Source organism: Bombina bombina, chromosome 11 (genome assembly GCF_027579735.1).
Source record: "Bombina bombina isolate aBomBom1 chromosome 11, aBomBom1.pri, whole genome shotgun sequence".
Lineage (NCBI taxonomy): Eukaryota > Metazoa > Chordata > Amphibia > Anura > Bombinatoridae > Bombina > Bombina bombina.
This window is the reverse complement of record NC_069509.1, coordinates 57,585,267-57,603,236: the sequence shown is the minus strand read 5'-3', so window position 1 is coordinate 57,603,236 and position 17,970 is coordinate 57,585,267. Positions and strand designations below refer to the sequence as shown.

At 42.5% G+C, this 17,970-nt stretch overlaps 1 protein-coding gene across 3 annotated transcripts in view; it reads left to right on the top strand.

Moving 5' to 3' along the window:
• E4F1 (E4F transcription factor 1) overlaps positions 1–17,398 on the top strand; it is an 80,350-nt gene extending 62,952 nt beyond the window's left edge. For all 3 annotated transcript variants that reach the window (XM_053694766.1, XM_053694765.1, XM_053694764.1), the window contains exons 12-14: positions 358–512; positions 7,426–7,491; positions 15,969–17,398. In XM_053694766.1, coding sequence (XP_053550741.1) covers positions 358–512; positions 7,426–7,491; positions 15,969–16,322 — 575 coding nt within the window. In that variant the 3' untranslated portion in view covers positions 16,323–17,398. The remainder of the gene's footprint in view (positions 1–357; positions 513–7,425; positions 7,492–15,968) is intronic.
• Positions 17,399–17,970: the final 572 nt, after the last annotated feature.

The window sequence follows — 17,970 nt, the reverse complement described above, 5'->3', positions numbered from 1 at the left end:
TGTAGGAAATATAAAATGTATTTTTAAAGAAATTAATTTCCTATAGTTTCTGATGATTGAAGATTGATTTAGTAAGATGATGATTTATTATTATTATTATTATTGGGAAAATGAATCCTTGTTTGTTTATATGATATATTCTATATATAAAGCTATATTATACTATCGTAACCCACCTTTTTTAAGGGCAATGTTTCTAGTGTTTATTTTGTTTCACTAATGTATATAAATTCTCACTTTTTTATGCATAAATATTTAATGTAAGTGAAGATTCAAGTCTGTAAAAAATAAATGAATTGGCAGATAAGTGCCTTTTATACTAGATATGTTTAACTGTTTATTTTCACTGCTTCTCAGGGGGCTGTACAAAGCACATGATAAAAGATTTTTTAACTGCTAAAGAAACTGCTGAGATGGAAGCTATGGCTGAGAGGGTTATTTCCGAGGAGCCACAGACTGTCTTAGTAGACTTCTCTTCAGTGGTTGCCGACACTCAGGAATACATCATAGAGGTAACTGCCACACTTTTCTGCTGGCCGGTCAGAACTAAAGGAATGTACTGCTGGCTTCTGTAAGAGTAATTTAGAAGCATTCAGAAACTTACAGGGCTTGTAACGCAATTCTTGCAGATTAGTATCTCTCTCTCTCTCATCGATATATCCATCTATATATTATAGATAGATATCCATCATTTATTTTCAACATGCCAGCCATGACATTCAAGCCACACAACAGGTGAATAACAAAAGCACTGTGGCAGGCTGCAGGGTTACCGCAAATCTTGACATGCTACCCTTGTTCTAAATAACAAATGCCCCTCAAAAGACAACTCCTAATCTTTCTGCAGTAAAGAAGTTAAAGAGATAGTCTAGTCAAAATTAAACTTTCATGATTCAGATAGAGCAGCAATTTAAAGCAACTTCCTAATTTACTCCTATTATCAATTTCTTTCCTATGGCATGGAGAGTCCACAAATTCATTCCAATTACTAGTGGGATATTCACTCCTTGCCAACAGGAGGAGGCAAAGAGCACCCCAGCAGAGCTGTTAAGTGTCACTTCCCTTACCTATAATCCCCAGTCATTCTCTTTGCCTCTGTCAAGGGAGGATGTGTGAAGAGGGTGTCTGAAGAATTTGAATCCTTTTATGGGTACTTTTCCCTGCAAGCGAGGATTGGGGTCAAGCTGTGTCCATGTCAATCTCTTTAGTAAGAGTAATGTTGGCTCTTAGCAGTTAGAAGACGGTGAGGTGGTCTTTGCTTAACTTCTAACATTATTGCTACCCCTATTATAGAAAGCCAGGGTTGTTTACTCTGTCCTTTCTTTTCCACAGGTCCCTGGTAGAAGTGGAGGAATCTGCCACACCTTAGAAAACAATCCCTGCCTGAAAGAGCAGGATCTACAGGTAAGTGCTTTCCCTTCTAGGTTTGAAGGTAGCAGCACTCTAAGGGTTAATCCCTTTGTGAAATTACTTGGGGCTTACAAGTATCTCTTATGAGGGATATACCTACACTGCAAAATGGGAGGGCACTGCTAGAAATGTGAGGGTGTTTTGAGGCTGACAAGGGACATTCTTTAGAAGGATAGCTAGTTTGTTAAATTCCTGTTTTTACCGGTCTTTGTTTTGCACCGTTTTTTACAAGTTGTGTCACAGTTCTTAGTTGCGGTCATGTGACCGCTCTTCCGGTTTTCGGCTTATCAGATCAGAGTTTTGCCGCGGCTAGTGCGGAGGTTTGCAGCTCTGGTGCCTGCCGATTTTGGACAGTGGATTTGAGCAGCTCCGGTGGATATGAGGGGTAATCCTTTAATCCGGGTCTGTGTTTTTTTTTTTCCCTGTGCTAATGGGATAGCTCATCTGTCTCAGGAGGGGTAAGACCTCAGCAGAGCTGAGGGTTTATGACCATTTTATTAAGTATTGCAACTTATTATTTGCTGGATTCAAAAGTAGAAGTTTTTTCTGAGCACAATATTGAAATATTTTTCATTAATAATGGTGGAATCAAGTACCTAATTATGGACACTAATGATGAAAATAAGTCTTTTGAAAAATGTTTAATTTGCTTGTAGGCTAAGATAATTCCTCCTGTGCAGTTTTGCTCCTCTTGTTTAAATAAAGCTTTATTGTTTAAAGATAAGATTTCTCTCTCTGAGCCCCCTGTCTCTCAGGATAGTGTTGTCCTAGCATTCCCCTCAGACGTCCCAAGCTTTACCAGTTTCACATGCAGTGCCCTGTGGTTCCTCTCAACCTCCTATGGGGGGGGGGGGGGGTATTTACCAGGGGATTTTGCTGCACAGATTACTTCTGTTTCTGCAGCTTTTCCAGTTACTGGCAAGAAGAAAAGGAAATCTAAACATATTTCTTTTGGTAAGGGTTCTGACTCCGCTTAGCTTAGGCTGCGTTAGTCTTTCCCAATTATCTAATGATGATACCTCAGTAGCATCTGAGGGTGAGATCTCTGATTCTGACTTTATAGTGGAGAAATTTACAGACTCAGAGGAGCTTAATTTTATATTTAAACTAGAACACCTTTGTTTACTTCTTCTGAAGGAGGTCCTTGCTACTTTGGATAACTCAGATTCAGCTGTCGTTGAGAATCCAAAAAAAGTCTAGTAAACACAATAGAGTATATGAAATTCTGTGGAAGTGTTTCCGGTTCCCGACCGTATGTCGGAAATTATAGTGCAGGAATGGGAAAAGCCAAGAATTCCCTTTTTCCCCGTCCCCTGTTTTTAAAAAGATGTTTCCTGTTGCAGACTCTATTACGGACTTGTGGCGCACTGTGCCCAAGGTAGAAGGAGCTATTTCTATTTTAGCCAAAAGAACTACTATTCCTATTGAGGATAGCTGTTCCTTGAAGGATCCCATGGATAAGAAGCTTGAAGCTTACTTAAAAAAGATGTACATTCATCAGAGATTGCAGTGGCAACCTGTTGCAAGTATTGCTACGGTGGTGGGGGTGGCTTCTTTATTGGTGCGATGCCTTGTCTGACCTGATCTCGGAGGAGACTACTATAGAGGAGATCCAGGATAGGATCAAGGCTCTTAAATTGGCCAATACTTTAATTTGTGATGCAAGTGTTTAGGGAGCCAAGATTTCTAGCCTTGCTGTTCTAGCTCGTAGGGCCCTGTGGTTAAAATCTTGGTCGGCAGATGTGACTTCTAAGTCTAAACTTCTGTCTTTACCTTACAAAGGTAAGACTTTATTTGGTCCTGGTCTGGCTGAGATCATTTCCGAAATTACGGATGGAAAGGGATCTTTCCTACTGCAGGACAAGAAGAATAGACCTAAGGGTCGCCAGAATTCTAATTTTCGTTCCTTTTCGTAAATTCAAAGGACAGAGGTCTTCCCCCTCTTCTTCCAAGCCGGAGCAATCCAGAACCTCATGGAGGTCTGGTCAACCTTGGAACAAGGGTGTCAGGGTGCCAGGAATCAGACTGAGATGAGAAGTGCAAAAATAATTACACCTTTATTCATAGCACAAAATAAGTCCACAAGTCAAATAACAAGCCAGGAGTCAAAACCAGAGCTGGCAGTCAGACGAGCCGAGTCAGGAGCCAAAGCGAATAGTCAGACGAGCCGGAATCAGGAACAAGGAAAACAGCAGAGTCAGGAACAAGCCAGGGATCAGGAACCAGGAAGGACGTCAGGCAGCCAGGTAATACACAGGAACTCTCACAAACAAGTCTGAGACAACGCAAAGGCAAAGCATACTGAACAGAGACCCTTTAAATAATAAGTGATGACATCACAATTCTGAGACTGCATCCTGTCTCACATGGATGATGCACACCAGTCTGGCCATAAAAGGAAGTGTAGGAAATGAGCAGCATCCCCCACAATGCAATAGTCAGGAAGAGAGCTGAGTAAAATGGCTGCCAGCAGCACATGGCACACAACAGGGAAAAAACCCTGACAAAGGGAATGCAAACCAAGAAACCTGCTGAGTCCAAATTGGCATGAAGGGGCCGCCCCCGATCCTGTTTTGGATCAAGTGGGGGGCAAGCTATTTTTTTTTTCTGCAGGCTTGGATCTGCGATGTTCCATATCCTTGGGCCTTGGAGATAGTATCTCATGGATACAGAATAGGATTCAAGTCTTGTCTCCCTAGGGGCAGATTTATCCTGTCAAGGTTATCTGCAAACCAGGTAAAAAAAGAGGCCTTCTTAAACTGCGTAAAGGACCTATCTTCCCTGGGAGTGATTGTTCCCGTTCCTGTAAAGGAACGGGGTCAAGGATTCTATTCAAATCTGTTTGTAGTTCCCAAAACAAAAGGGAACTTTTCAGCCAATTCTCAACCTTGAGTGTCTCAACAAATTTCTCAAGGTTCCGTCCTTCAAGATGGAAACTATTCGTTCCATCCTTCCATTGGTACAGGAAGGTCAATTCATGACTACCATATATCTGAAGGATGCGTATCTACATAATACCATTCACAGGGAACATCCACAATTCCTTCGGTTTGCATTTCTGGACAACCATTTCCAGTTTATGGCTCTTCTCTTTGGCCTTGCCACAGCCTCTCAAATCTTTACAAAGGTCCTGGGGGCCCTGCTAGCGGTGGTCAGATCTCAAGTAATAGCAGTGGCGCCTTTCCTGGACGACATCTTGGTTCAAGCGCCATCTTTTCAGTTAGCAAAATCTCATACAGAGATGCTGTTATCTATTCTTCTTTGTTCCCACGGGTGGAAAGTGAATCTGCAGAAGAGTTCCCTAGTACCCAACATCAGATTGTGTGTATTAGGAACAATTATAGATTCTCTATCCATGAAGATTTTTCTGACGGAGGTCAGAAAACCTAAGATTCTGGCTTCTTGCCTTGCACTTCAGTCCTCCTACCCGTCCATCTGTGGCGGTATGGAGGTAATTGGTCTGATGGTTGCTTCCATGGACATTTCGTTTGCTTGGTTCCATCCGAAACCACTACAGTTATGCATGCTCAGACAATGGACTGGAGACCACTCAGACCTATCTCAGAGGATAGTTCTGGATTCCCTATGAAGAGACTCTCTAGCTTGGTGGATCTCGCAGGATCATCTGTCTCAGGGTACATGCTTTCTGAGACCATCCTGGGTGATTGTGACCACAGACGCCAGCCTTTTAGGCTGGGGAGCTGTTTGAAGTTCTCTGAAGGTTCTGGGTCTTTGGAATCGAGAGGAGTCTTCTCTCCCCATAAACATTTGAGTCCGGTTTATCAGATTCCAATCGGACAATATCACCTCTGTGGCATATATCAATCACCAGGGGGCACTCGGAGCTCCTTAGCAATGAAGGAGGTAACTCGCATTCTGGAGTGGGTGGAGTCTTACCATTGTCTCCTATCTGCCATCCACATCCCAGGAATGGACAACTGGAAAGCGGATTTTCTGAGCAGGCAGACCTTTCATCCTGGGGAGTGGGCTCTCCACCCGGAGGTTTTCACAATAACTCTCAGGTAGGGGGCTCCAGAATTGGATCTGTTGGCGTCTCGTCTGAACGAAAAGCTTCCAAAGTACAGTTCAAGATCAAGAGATCCTCAAGCCGTTCTGATAGACCCTCTGGCGGTGCCTTGGAAATTCAGTCTGGCATACCTGTTATCCCCCCGTTTGCTCGCCTTCCTCGAGTCATTGCTTGTATCTAACAGGAGAGGGTGTCTGTGATTCTAATAGCTCCTGCCTAGCCTCGCAGGATCTGGTTTGCGGATCTGGTGAAGATTTTATCTCTTCACCCTTGGAGGTTGCCTCTGAGGAGGGACCTTCTACTTCAGGGTCCCTTCCTCCTCCCAAATCTAGATTCTCTAAAGCTGACTACTTGGAGAGGGCCTGGAGAAGGGTTTGTCGGTCAAAACTCTGAAGGATCAGATTTCTGCACTGTCTATATTTTTACACAAATGTCTGGCAGATCTGCCAGATGTTCAATCTTTTGTTCAGGCCTTGGTCAGAATCGGGCCTGTGTTTAAACATGTTGCTCCTCCCTGGAGCCTTAACCTTGTTCTTAAAGTTTTGCAGCAGACTCCGTTTGAGCCTATGCATTTGGTTGGTATTAAGTTGTTATTGTGGAAAGTTTTATTTCTACTTGCCATTTCATCTGATCACAGAGTTTCCGATCTTTCGGCTCTGCAGTGTAATTCCCCTCACCTTATTTTTCATGCGGATACGGCGGTCCTTCGTACTAAATTAGGATTTGTTACCAAGGTTGTATCGGATCGCAACATCAATCAAGAAATTGTTGTTCCTTCTTTTTGTCCTTATCCTTCTTTTCAGAAAGAATGTCTGTTACACAACCTGGATGGTGTGTGTGTGTGTGCTCTAAAATTTTATCTACAAGCAACAAAAGATTTTCAGCATTCTTCTGCCCTGTAAGGGTCAGAAGGCTACTACTCTTTCTCTCTGGTTGAGAAGTGTTATCAGATTAGCATAGGAGACTGCTGGACATCAGCCTCCTTAGAGACTTAAGGCTCATTCCACTAGGGCTGTCTCTTCTTCTTGGGCTTTCAAAAATGAAGCATCTGTGGAGCAAATCTGCAAGGCGGCCACTTGGTCCTCATTGCTAATTTTTCCGAATTCTACAAATTTGATACTTTTGCCTCGTCTGAGGCTTCTTTGGGAGAAAAGTTCTTCAAGCGGTGGTGCCTTCTGTTTAGGTCTGCCTGTCTTGTTCTCCCTCCCTTTTCATTCTGTGTCCTCTAGCTTGGGTATTGTTTCCCACTAGTAATTGGAATGAATTTGTGGACTCTTCGTGCCATAGGAAAAAAAACAAAATGTATGCTTACCTGATAAATATTTTTCTTTCCAGGCATGGAGATTCCAAGACCCGCCCTTATTTTAAGACGGCGTCGTTTTTGGTATAAACCTCAGACACCTCTGTACCCTTATCATCTTTTTCCATTTTCCTTCAGCAGAATGACTGGGGATTGTGGGTAAAGGAAGTGATATTTTAAAGCTCTGCTGGGGTGCTCTTTGCCTCCTCCTGCTGCCTAGGAGTGAATATGCCACTAGTAAATGGAATTAATTTGTGGACTCTCCATGACTGGAAAGAGAGAAATTTATCAGGTAAGCATAAATTTTGTTTTTTATTCGTTCTCTTGGTATCTTTGATTGTAAGCTTAGGAGCCGGCCCATTTTTGGTTCATAATCTGGATAGCACTTGCTGATTGGTGGCTACATTTAGACACCAATCAGCCAGAGTTACCCAGGTGCTGAATCAAAAATGGGCCGGCTCCTAAGCTTACATTCTTGTTTTTTTCAAAAAAAGATACAAACAGAACGAAGAAAAATTGATAATAGGAGTAAATTAGAAAGTTGCTTAAAATTGCTGCTCTAACTGAATCATGAAAGTTTAATTTTGACTAGACTATCCCTTTTAATAGGCCTATAAGCAAAAGCACTGGCTAAGAATTGCTGGTCCCATATCTCTCTTGTAGACTAATGCTCTCCTTATTTCTACAGGCAGCAGCTGAGGACTCTGAAACCAATGACGCCGCAGAGCTTATCCAGGACGATGAGACGCATGAGGTGAGAGCTGTCAGAAAATTGTAAAGCTGGAATTGGAGGAGGGTGTGTTAATTACCAAGTTTTGTTGGGGTTCTATATAGAGGGGATGGCATGTTTCTAGAGAAGGACAGATGCATATAATTATGGGGAAGTGTTGTTTTTTTTATATTGCAGTAATATGCTTCTACATTAAAATAATATAATTTAATAGCACTGGTTTATAATCAGGAAATTTATCAAATAAAAGAATAATCATAAAAAGTTACTGTTACGTTTGTGAAACAATTTAGAAGGAAGGGGAATAGGTTGTGAAAAGATAAAGATAGACAGATACAGTGCATAGATATATAGGGTTTCATGTATTAACCAGTGGGTGGACAAAGTTCCCAGCCAGGGAACCTGTCTGCTGATATATGGGTAAAGCTAGATGTCATTCACAGCCCCACCTCCTTTAAAGTGGCAGAGAAGTTGGTAAACGGCCAATACAACCTCTTAACTTGCAGCTGCAGACTCACATTAGTGAATCTGTACTACAACGGCTTTAAAGCTGTCTGCTGCTTGATTAATGGAGCCCATGCAGTGTTCTTCCCAGGACCTTTTTAGCGGGTGCACCACCTGACTGAATTTACTGACCACCCATATTTATGGTAAATTATGCAACTAATTTGTGATTTGGATATCAAAAAATTATATAATATTAGAAAATATTACACTGCTTCCACCTGGCTACTTTATAATGCCACCCAGCTGGCAACATTTTCTGTGGAGAACACTGCCATGGATAAATGTATTTTTGTCATAGAGATGGTACTGAAACCTGACCAATCTTATACAGAGCATGGGACCCTGGACTGAGCCTTGGGGATCAGGACAGTGGTTGCTAGTTTAGTGGTACCAGAACAAGAGATACTTAAAGAGCGAAGAGAGAGAGACAATTCCATTCATGATAGGGCAGTGTCGGGCACTCCAGATGACTGGAAAATTTACTGTAGGTTATGGTAGTCTATAGTAACCTAGTCGATGAGTAGTGTTTAGAATTGCACATGATTTTAGTAGTGAGCAGATAGTTTATTACTTTAGTGAATATAGTTTCATTAGGGTACTGTGGTAAAAAAAAGTCTAGAGAATTAAGCAGGTAGTAGAGAGGATACACGTTAAGTAAGACTGAATGTACTAGCGGTTCAAGTTTTTAGGTGCAAGAGTCATAGAGATTTGAGCTTTAACTAGAGACTTTTTGCAACACTGGAGTTGTTAGTATGTGTGTACTTATGCTACAGGTTATACGCACTCAGTACTAGGGACAGTAACTTGTGCTACAGGTTATACGCACTCAGTACTAGGGACAGTAACTTGTGCCACAGGTTATACGCACTCAGTATTAGGGACAGTAACTTGTGCTACAGGTTATACGCACTCAGCACTAGGGACAGTAACTTGTGCTACAGGTTATACGCACTCAGCACTAGGGACAGTAACTTGTGCTACAGGTTATACGCACTCAGTACTAGGGACAGTAACTTGTGCTACAGGTTATACGCACTCAGTACTAGGGACAGTAACTTGTGCCACAGGTTATACGCACTCAGTACTAGGGACAGTAACTTGTGCCACAGGTTATACGCACTCAGTACTAGGGACAGTAACTTGTGCTACAGGTTATACGCACTCAGCACTAGGGACAGTAACTTGTGCCACAGGTTATACGCACTCAGTACTAGGGACAGTAACTTATGCCACAGGTTATACGCACTCAGTACTAGGGACAGTAACTTGTGCTACAGGTTATACGCACTCAACACTAGGGACAGTAACTTGTGCTACAGGTTATACGCACTCAGCACTAGGGACAGTAACTTGTGCTATAGGTTATACGCACTCAGTACTAGGGACAGTAACTTGTGCTACAGGTTATACGCACTCAGTACTAGGGACAGTAACTTGTGCTACAGGTTATACGCACTCAGTACTAGGGACAGTAACTTGTGCCACAGGTTATACGCACTCAGTACTAGGGACAGTAACTTGTGCTACAGGTTATACGCACTCAGTACTAGGGACAGTAACTTGTGCTACAGGTGATACGCACTCAGCACTAGGGACAGTAACTTGTGCTACAGGTTCTATGCACTCAGTACTAGGGACAGTAACTTGTGCTACAGGTTATACGTACTCAGTACTAGGGGCAGTAACGTGTGCTACAGGTTATACGTACTCAGTACTAGGGGCAGTAACTTGTGCTACAGGTTATACGCACTCAGCACTAGGGACAGTAACTTGTGCTACAGGTTATATGCACTCAGCACTAGGGACAGTAACTTGTGCCACAGGTTATATGCACTCAGCACTAGGGACAGTAACTTGTGCTACAGGTTATACGCACTCAGCACTAGGGACAGTAACTTGTGCTACAGGTTCTATGCACTCAGCACTAGGGACAGTAACTTGTGCTACAGGTTCTATGCACTCAGTACTAGGGACAGTAACTTGTGCTACAGGTTATACGCACTCCGCACTAGGGACAGTAACTTGTGCTACACTATTTCTTATGACACAATTACCTGACAGCTGTGAACTTACAGGTGTTTCAAAAACCTTTTCTCCAACATAGGTGTGTCCGGTCCACGGCGTCATCCTTACTTGTGGGATATTCTCTTCCCCAACAGGAAATGGCAAAGAGCCCAGCAAAGCTGGTCACATGATCCCTCCTAGGCTCCGCCTACCCCAGTCATTCTCTTTGCCGTTGTACAGGCAACATCTCCACGGAGATGGCTTAGAGTTTTTTAGTGTTTAACTGTAGTTTTTATTATTCAATCAAGAGTTTGTTATTTTAAAATAGTGCTGGTATGTACTATTTACTCTGAAACAGAAAAGAGATGAAGATTTCTGTTTGTATGAGGAAAATTATTTTAGCAACCGTTACTAAAATCCATGGCTGTTCCACACAGGACTGTTGAGAGGAATTAACTTCAGTTGGGGGAACAGTGAGCAGTCTTTTGCTGCTTGAGGTATGACACATTCTAACAAGACGATGTAATGCTGGAAGCTGTCATTTTCCCTATGGGATCCGGTAAGCCATTTTTATTCAGACAGTAAATAAGGGCTTCACAAGGGCTTATTAAGACTGTAGACATTTTCTGGGCTAAATCGATCATATTTACACATATTTAGCCTTGAGGAATCATTTAATCTGGGTATTTTTTGTAAAATAATATCGGCAGGCACTGTTTTAGACAGCTTATTCTATAGGGGCTTTCCCTAATCATAGTCAGAGCCTCATTTTCGCGCCGGTATGGCGCACTTGTTTTTGAGAACAGCATGACATGCAGCTGCATGTGTGTGGAGCTCTGATACATAGAAAAGTCTTTCTGAAGGCATCATTTGGTATCGTATTCCCCTTTGGGCTTGGTTGGGTCTCAGCAAAGCAGATTCCAGGGACTGTAAAGGGGTTAAATATAAAAACGGCTCCGGTTCCGTTATTTTAAGGGTTAAAGCTTCCAAATTTGGTGTGCAATACTTTTAAGGCTTTAAGACACTGTGGTGAAATTTTGGTGAATTTTGAACAATTCCTTCATACTTTTTCGCAATTGCAGTAATAAAGTGTGTTCAGTTTAAAATTTAAAGTGACAGTAACGGTTTTATTTTAAAACGTTTTTTGTGCTTTATCAAGTTTATGCCTGTTTAACATGTCTGAACTACCAGATAGATTGTGTTCTGACTGTGGGGAAGCCAAGGTTCCTTCTCATTTAAATAGATGTGATTTATGTCATAAAAAATTTAGTAAAAATGATGCCCAAGATGATTCCTCAAGTGAGGGGAGTAAGCATGGTACTGCATCATCCCCTCCTTCGTCTACACCAGTCTTGCCCATACAGGAGGCCCCTAGTACATCTAGCGCGCCAATACTCCTTACTATGCAACAATTAACGGCTGTAATGGATAATTCTATCAAAAACATTTTAGCCAATATGCCCACTTATCAGCGAAAGCGCGACTGCTCTGTTTTAGAAAATACTGAAGAGCATGAGGACGCTGATGATATTGTTTCTGAAGGGCCCCTACACCAGTCTGAGGGGGCCAGGGAGGTTTTGTCTGAGGGAGAAATTTCAGATTCAGGAAAAATTTCTCAACAAGCTGAACCTGATGTGATTACTTTTAAATTTAAGTTGGAACATCTCCGCGCTCTGCTTAAGGAGGTGTTATCCAATTTGGATGATTGTGATTATCTGGTCATTCCAGAAACACTATGTAAAATGGACAAGTTCCTAGAGGCCCCGGGGCCCCCCGAAGCTTTTCCTATACCCAAGCGGGTGGCGTACATTGTTAATAAAGAATGGGACAGGCCCGGTATACCTTTCGTACCTCCCCCCATATTTAAAAAATTGTTTCCTATAGTCGACCCTAGAAAGGACTTATGGCAGACAGTCCCCAAGGTCGAGGGGGCGGTTTCTACTCTAAACAAGCGCACCACTATACCCATAGAAGATAGTTGTGCTTTCCAAGATCCTATGGATAAAAAATTAGAAGGTTTGCTAAAAAAGATGTTTGTTCAGCAAGGTTACCTTCTACAACCAATTGCATGCATTGTCCCTGTCACTACAGCCGCGTGTTTCTGGTTCGATGAGCTAGAAAAGGCGATTATTAGTAATTCTTCTTCTTATGAGGAGATTATGGACAGAATTCGTGCTCTTAAATTGGCTAATTCTTTCACCCTAGACGCCACCTTGCAATTGGCTAGGTTAGCGGCGAAAAATTCTGGGTTTGCTATTGTGGCGCGCAGAGCGCTTTGGTTAAAATCTTGGTCAGCGGATGCGTCTTCCAAGAACAAATTGTTTGACATTCCTTTCAAGGGGAAAACACTGTTTGGCCCTGACTTGAAAGAGATTATCTCTGATATCACTGGGGGCAAGGGCCACGCCCTTCCTCAGAATAGGTCTTTCAAGGCCAAAAATAAACCTAATTTTCGTCCCTTTCGCAGAAACGGACCAGCCCCAAGTGCTACGTCCTCTAAGCAGGAGGGTAATACTTCTCAAGCCAATCCAGCCTGGAGACCAATGCAAGGCTGGAACAAAGGAAAGCAGGCCAAGAAACCTGCCACTGCTCCCAAGACAGCATGAGATGCGGGCCCCCGATCCGGGACCGGATTTGGTGGGGGGCAGACTCTCTCTCTTCACTCAGGCTTGGGCAAGAGATGTTCTGGATCCTTGGGCGCTAGAAATAGTCTCCCAAGGTTATCTTCTGGAAGTGATTCATCCTGTTCCATTAAAAGAACGAGGGATGGGGTTCTACTCCAATTTGTTCAGACCAATCTTAGATCTCAAGATCCTAAACAAGTTTCTCAAGGTTCCATCGTCCAAAATGGAAACCATTCGAACTATCCTTCCATCCAGGAAGGTCAATTCTTGACCACGGTGGATTTAAAGGATGCGTATCTACATATTCCTGTCCACAAGGAACATCATCGGTTCCTAAGGTTCGCATTCCTGGACAAGCATTACCAGTTCGTGGCGCTTCCTTTCGGATTAGCCACTGCTCCAAGGATTTTCACAAAGGTACTAGGGTCCCTTCTGGCGGTGCTAAGACCAAGGGGCATTGCTGTAGTACCTTACTTGGACGACATTCTGATTCAAGCGTCGTCCCTTCCTCAAGCAAAGGCTCACACGGACATAGTCCTGGCCTTTCTCAGATCTCACGGATGGAAAGTGAACGTGGAAAAGAGTTCTCTATCTCCGTCGACAAGAGTTCCCTTCTTGGGAACAATAATAGACTCCTTAGAAATGAGGATTTTTCTGACAGAGACCAGAAAAACAAAACTTCTAAACTCTTGTCGGATACTTCATTCCGTTCCTCTTCCTTCCATAGCGCAGTGCATGGAAGTGATAGGTTTGATGGTAGCGGCAATGGACATAGTTCCTTTTGCGCGCATTCATCTAAGACCATTACAACTGTGTATGCTCAGTCAGTGGAATGGGGACTATACAGACTTGTCTCCGAAGATACAAGTAAATCAGAGGACCAGAGACTCACTCCGTTGGTGGCTGTCCCTGGACAACCTGTCACAAGGGGTGACCTCCCGCAGACCAGAGTGGGTCATTGTCACGACCGACGCCAGTCTGATGGGCTGGGGCGCGGTCTGGGGATCCCTGAAAGCTCAGGGTCTTTGGTCTCGGGAAGAATCTCTTCTACCGATAAATATTCTGGAACTGAGAGCGATATTCAATGCTCTCAAGGCTTGGCCTCAGCTAGCGAGGGCCAAGTTCATACGTTTTCAATCAGACAACATGACGACTGTTGCGTACATCAACCATCAGGGGGGAACAAGGAGTTCCCTGGCGATGGAAGAAGTGACCAAAATCATTCAATGGGCGGAGACTCGCTCCTGCCACCTGTCTGCAATCCACATCCCAGGAGTGGAAAATTGGGAAGCGGATTTTCTGAGTCGTCAGACATTGCATCCGGGGGAGTGGGAACTCCATCCGGAAATCTTTGCCCAAATCACTCAACTGTGGGGCATTCCAGACATGGATCTGATGGCCTCTCGTCAGAACTTCAAGGTTCCTTGCTACGGGTCCAGATCCAGGGATCCCAAGGCGACTCTAGTAGATGCACTAGTAGCACCTTGGACCTTCAAACTAGCTTATGTATTCCCGCCGTTTCCTCTCATCCCCAGGCTGGTAGCCAGGATCAATCAGGAGAGGGCGTCGGTGATCTTGATAGCTCCTGCGTGGCCACGCAGGACTTGGTATGCAGATCTGGTGAATATGTCATCGGCTCCACCATGGAAGCTACCTTTGAGACGAGACCTTCTTGTTCAAGGTCCGTTCGAACATCCGAATCTGGTCCCACTCCAGCTGACTGCTTGGAGATTGAACGCTTGATCTTATCAAAGCGAGGGTTCTCAGATTCTGTTATTGATACTCTTGTTCAGGCCAGAAAGCCTGTAACTAGAAAAATTTACCACAAAATATGGAAAAAATATATCTGTTGGTGTGAATCTAAAGGATTCCCTTGGGACAAGGTAAAGATTCCTAGGATTCTATCCTTTCTTCAAGAAGGATTGGAGAAAGGATTATCTGCAAGTTCCTTGAAGGGACAGATTTCTGCCTTGTCTGTGTTACTTCACAAAAAGCTGGCAGCTGTGCCAGATGTTCAAGCCTTTGTTCAGGCTCTGGTTAGAATCAAGCCTGTTTACAAACCTTTGACTCCTCCTTGGAGTCTCAACTTAGTTCTTTCAGTTCTTCAGGGGGTTCCGTTTGAACCCTTACATTCCGTTGATATTAAGTTATTATCTTGGAAAGTTTTTTGTTTTTGGTTGCAATTTCTTCTGCTAGAAGAGTTTCAGAATTATCTGCTCTGCAGTGTTCTCCTCCTTATCTGGTGTTCCATGCAGATAAGGTGGTTTTACGTACTAAACCTGGTTTTCTTCCAAAAGTTGTTTCTAACAAAAACATTAACCAGGAGATAGTCGTGCCTTCTTTGTGTCCGAAACCAGTTTCGAAGAAGGAACGTTTGTTGCACAATTTGGATGTTGTTCGCGCTCTAAAATTCTATTTAGATGCTACAAAGGATTTTAGACAAACATCTTCCTTGTTTGTTGTTTATTCTGGTAAAAGGAGAGGTCAAAAAGCAACTTCTACCTCTCTCTCTTTTTGGATTAAAAGCATCATCAGATTGGCTTACGAGACTGCCGGACGGCAGCCTCCTGAAAGAATCACAGCTCATTTCACTAGGGCTGTGGCTTCCACATGGGCCTTCAAGAACGAGGCTTCTGTTGATCAGATATGTAGGGCAGCGACTTGGTCTTCACTGCACACTTTTACCAAATTTTACAAGTTTGATACTTTTGCTTCTTCTGAGGCTATTTTTTGGGAGAAAGGTTTTGCAAGCCGTGGTGCCTTCCATTTAGGTGACCTGATTTGCTCCCTCCCTTCATCCGTGTCCTAAAGCTTTGGTATTGGTTCCCACAAGTAAGGATGACGCCGTGGACCGGACACACCTATGTTGGAGAAAACAGAATTTATGTTTACCTGATAAATTACTTTCTCCAACGGTGTGTCCGGTCCACGGCCCGCCCTGGTTTTTTAATCAGGTCTGATAATTTATTTTCTTTAACTACAGTCACCACGGTATCATATGGTTTCTCCTATGCAAATATTCCTCCTTAACGTCGGTCGAATGACTGGGGTAGGCGGAGCCTAGGAGGGATCATGTGACCAGCTTTGCTGGGCTCTTTGCCATTTCCTGTTGGGGAAGAGAATATCCCACAAGTAAGGATGACGCCGTGGACCGGACACACCGTTGGAGAAAGTAATTTATCAGGTAAACATAAATTCTGTTTTTACAATCACTTGTTTAGATGTAGTGTTTGAAGATAAAGTGTGGTCAGAGGAAGTCTCAATTATAACTTTGGAATTATGTTGCCTGCTGCTCTAAATCTTGTGAGATTAGTCAAACTTATTTTTCTTTAACCTTCCTATACCTTCCTTCCTATATCTCCACAGGTCGAAGGTGAGCTGATGAGTGTTGTACAGGAGATAGTGAGTACAGATAATACAGAAGGACATATAATTGTCCACAGTGTGGCCCTGGACAACAGTCATCCTGGAGTGGAGGAGGTCACGACAGCAGACACAATTGCCATAGCTACACCGGAATCTCTGACTGCACAGGTTGCCATGACTTTGGCTTCAGCCATAGGTGAAAATGTAGTGATACCAAAGGAAGAACCTCATGTTGAGGTTGAAGATGACTCTGTGATAGACAACGTGAAGATGGAAGTGGAAGTTGACCAGAGTGGTGATTTTGTAATCACCTCTCATGATGGAGACTTGGAGGTCCAAACCGTAATTGTATAATAAACTAAACATTTCTAGCTACGGAAAGGTGCTGATCAGGAAAATCCAGGGGTAGAACTATTTAAACCCACATATGGGCCATTAGGTTCAGGATTCACTCTCCTTTATGTAACTGTGTGATCTGAAGAGCTCTTTAATTTTATGCCATAGTAGTTTGACATGACTAAAATCACAGAAACAAATAGCCTCATAATGAAGTCTACAAGATTCTTGGCCAGCTATATCGGACATTCCAAGTTTGGAATATATATTGGCTACACAGAATATTTAGAGGCTTTTGGTGTACTGCAGCTCACGTGTATTAAAGGACCATATCTCTGACTACAGTAGCCTCGGCTAGGAGTAAGCTCTCAGTGGGACTGTTGCTAAGAGCTATGACCCATATTACCTTCCAGTTATCAGCAGACTGGATGTTTGAATTTTTATTGTTGACTTTCTTCTCTGGGTTTCCTACAGCTTAATCCTTCTCACATTGAGAAACCAGCTATTTGTAGTTCTGAAATCCTACAATTCTATTAATGGCTATGCTATGCATTGAAGTATGGTATATCCAGGTACTTCACAGTCACAAAGGGAGAATTTTTAGAGCATGAATTTTTTTTTTATAACCTTTAAACTCATTAAAATAATTAGGTTACAGTTTTGATCCATATTAGTTTTCACCCTATACTATGTTCCTTATGAAATTCCAAGGTTGACCTTGTAGTTTTAATTCATCCAGCCTGATATGAACACAGGCAACTAATTTGTTGTGAAACAAACCAGTATTCCTCCGATATGAAGTGGATATGCAATAGGAGGCCAGTTCAATGTTCCACAACTGTTTCATGACATCCTATGCATGCACACAATTAAGTGTTCGTATCATAAAAGGTTTATCAAAAGAAATGATAATTTGTCATGCAGTTTCACTGGTCTGCTGGATCGTGTCTAAAATGTTAACTACATTTATTTTAAAGCTGTTATATCCCTCATTATTTGAAATTGGTGTTCAGTGGGTGGAACAATTTATTTTAAACATGTTGGAATTCAAATTCGGGTTCAGTTTAAGCAGTAAATGTATTTCTATTTGAAAATGGTATTGTGTGTATTTTTTAAATAGAAACTACTTTGTTTTTAATTCAATCATAAAATTACATTTTTCTTTCTGGGTGCCAAGCCTTTGGTTTAGCTCGAAACAAAATGTTCTAGTTATGTGAATACAAATCTATTAATTTTTTTTTTTTAAAAGTACATACCTATGCAATATAAATAAATGTGCCCATTTGCTGCATGCTTTATTTGGCATCACATCAATGTCATATCTATAGTTTTACTCCTTTCCCCTTTTAAAAAACTCTTTAAGGGAATGAAGAGCCAACTTTAAAATGTGCAAAAATGCTTCTAGTACGTTATTACTTTTTTTTTTTCAGTGGCATAAGCCAGGGCTCGACAAACCCAGGAGCCATGGAGACACTGGCTCCTAAAATTTTACCTTTTGGCTCCTAAATTTTTGGGTTCTTCTCCATAGTAGTACTTTATAAGAGTACCACTCTCTCGCTCCTAAATATTCTTACTGGCTCCTAATTGTTAAACAAATTTGTCAGTCACTGGCATAAGCAGATATGCTGTGAGGGCCTGTTTACCAGTATTGAAACATGATGCCTGC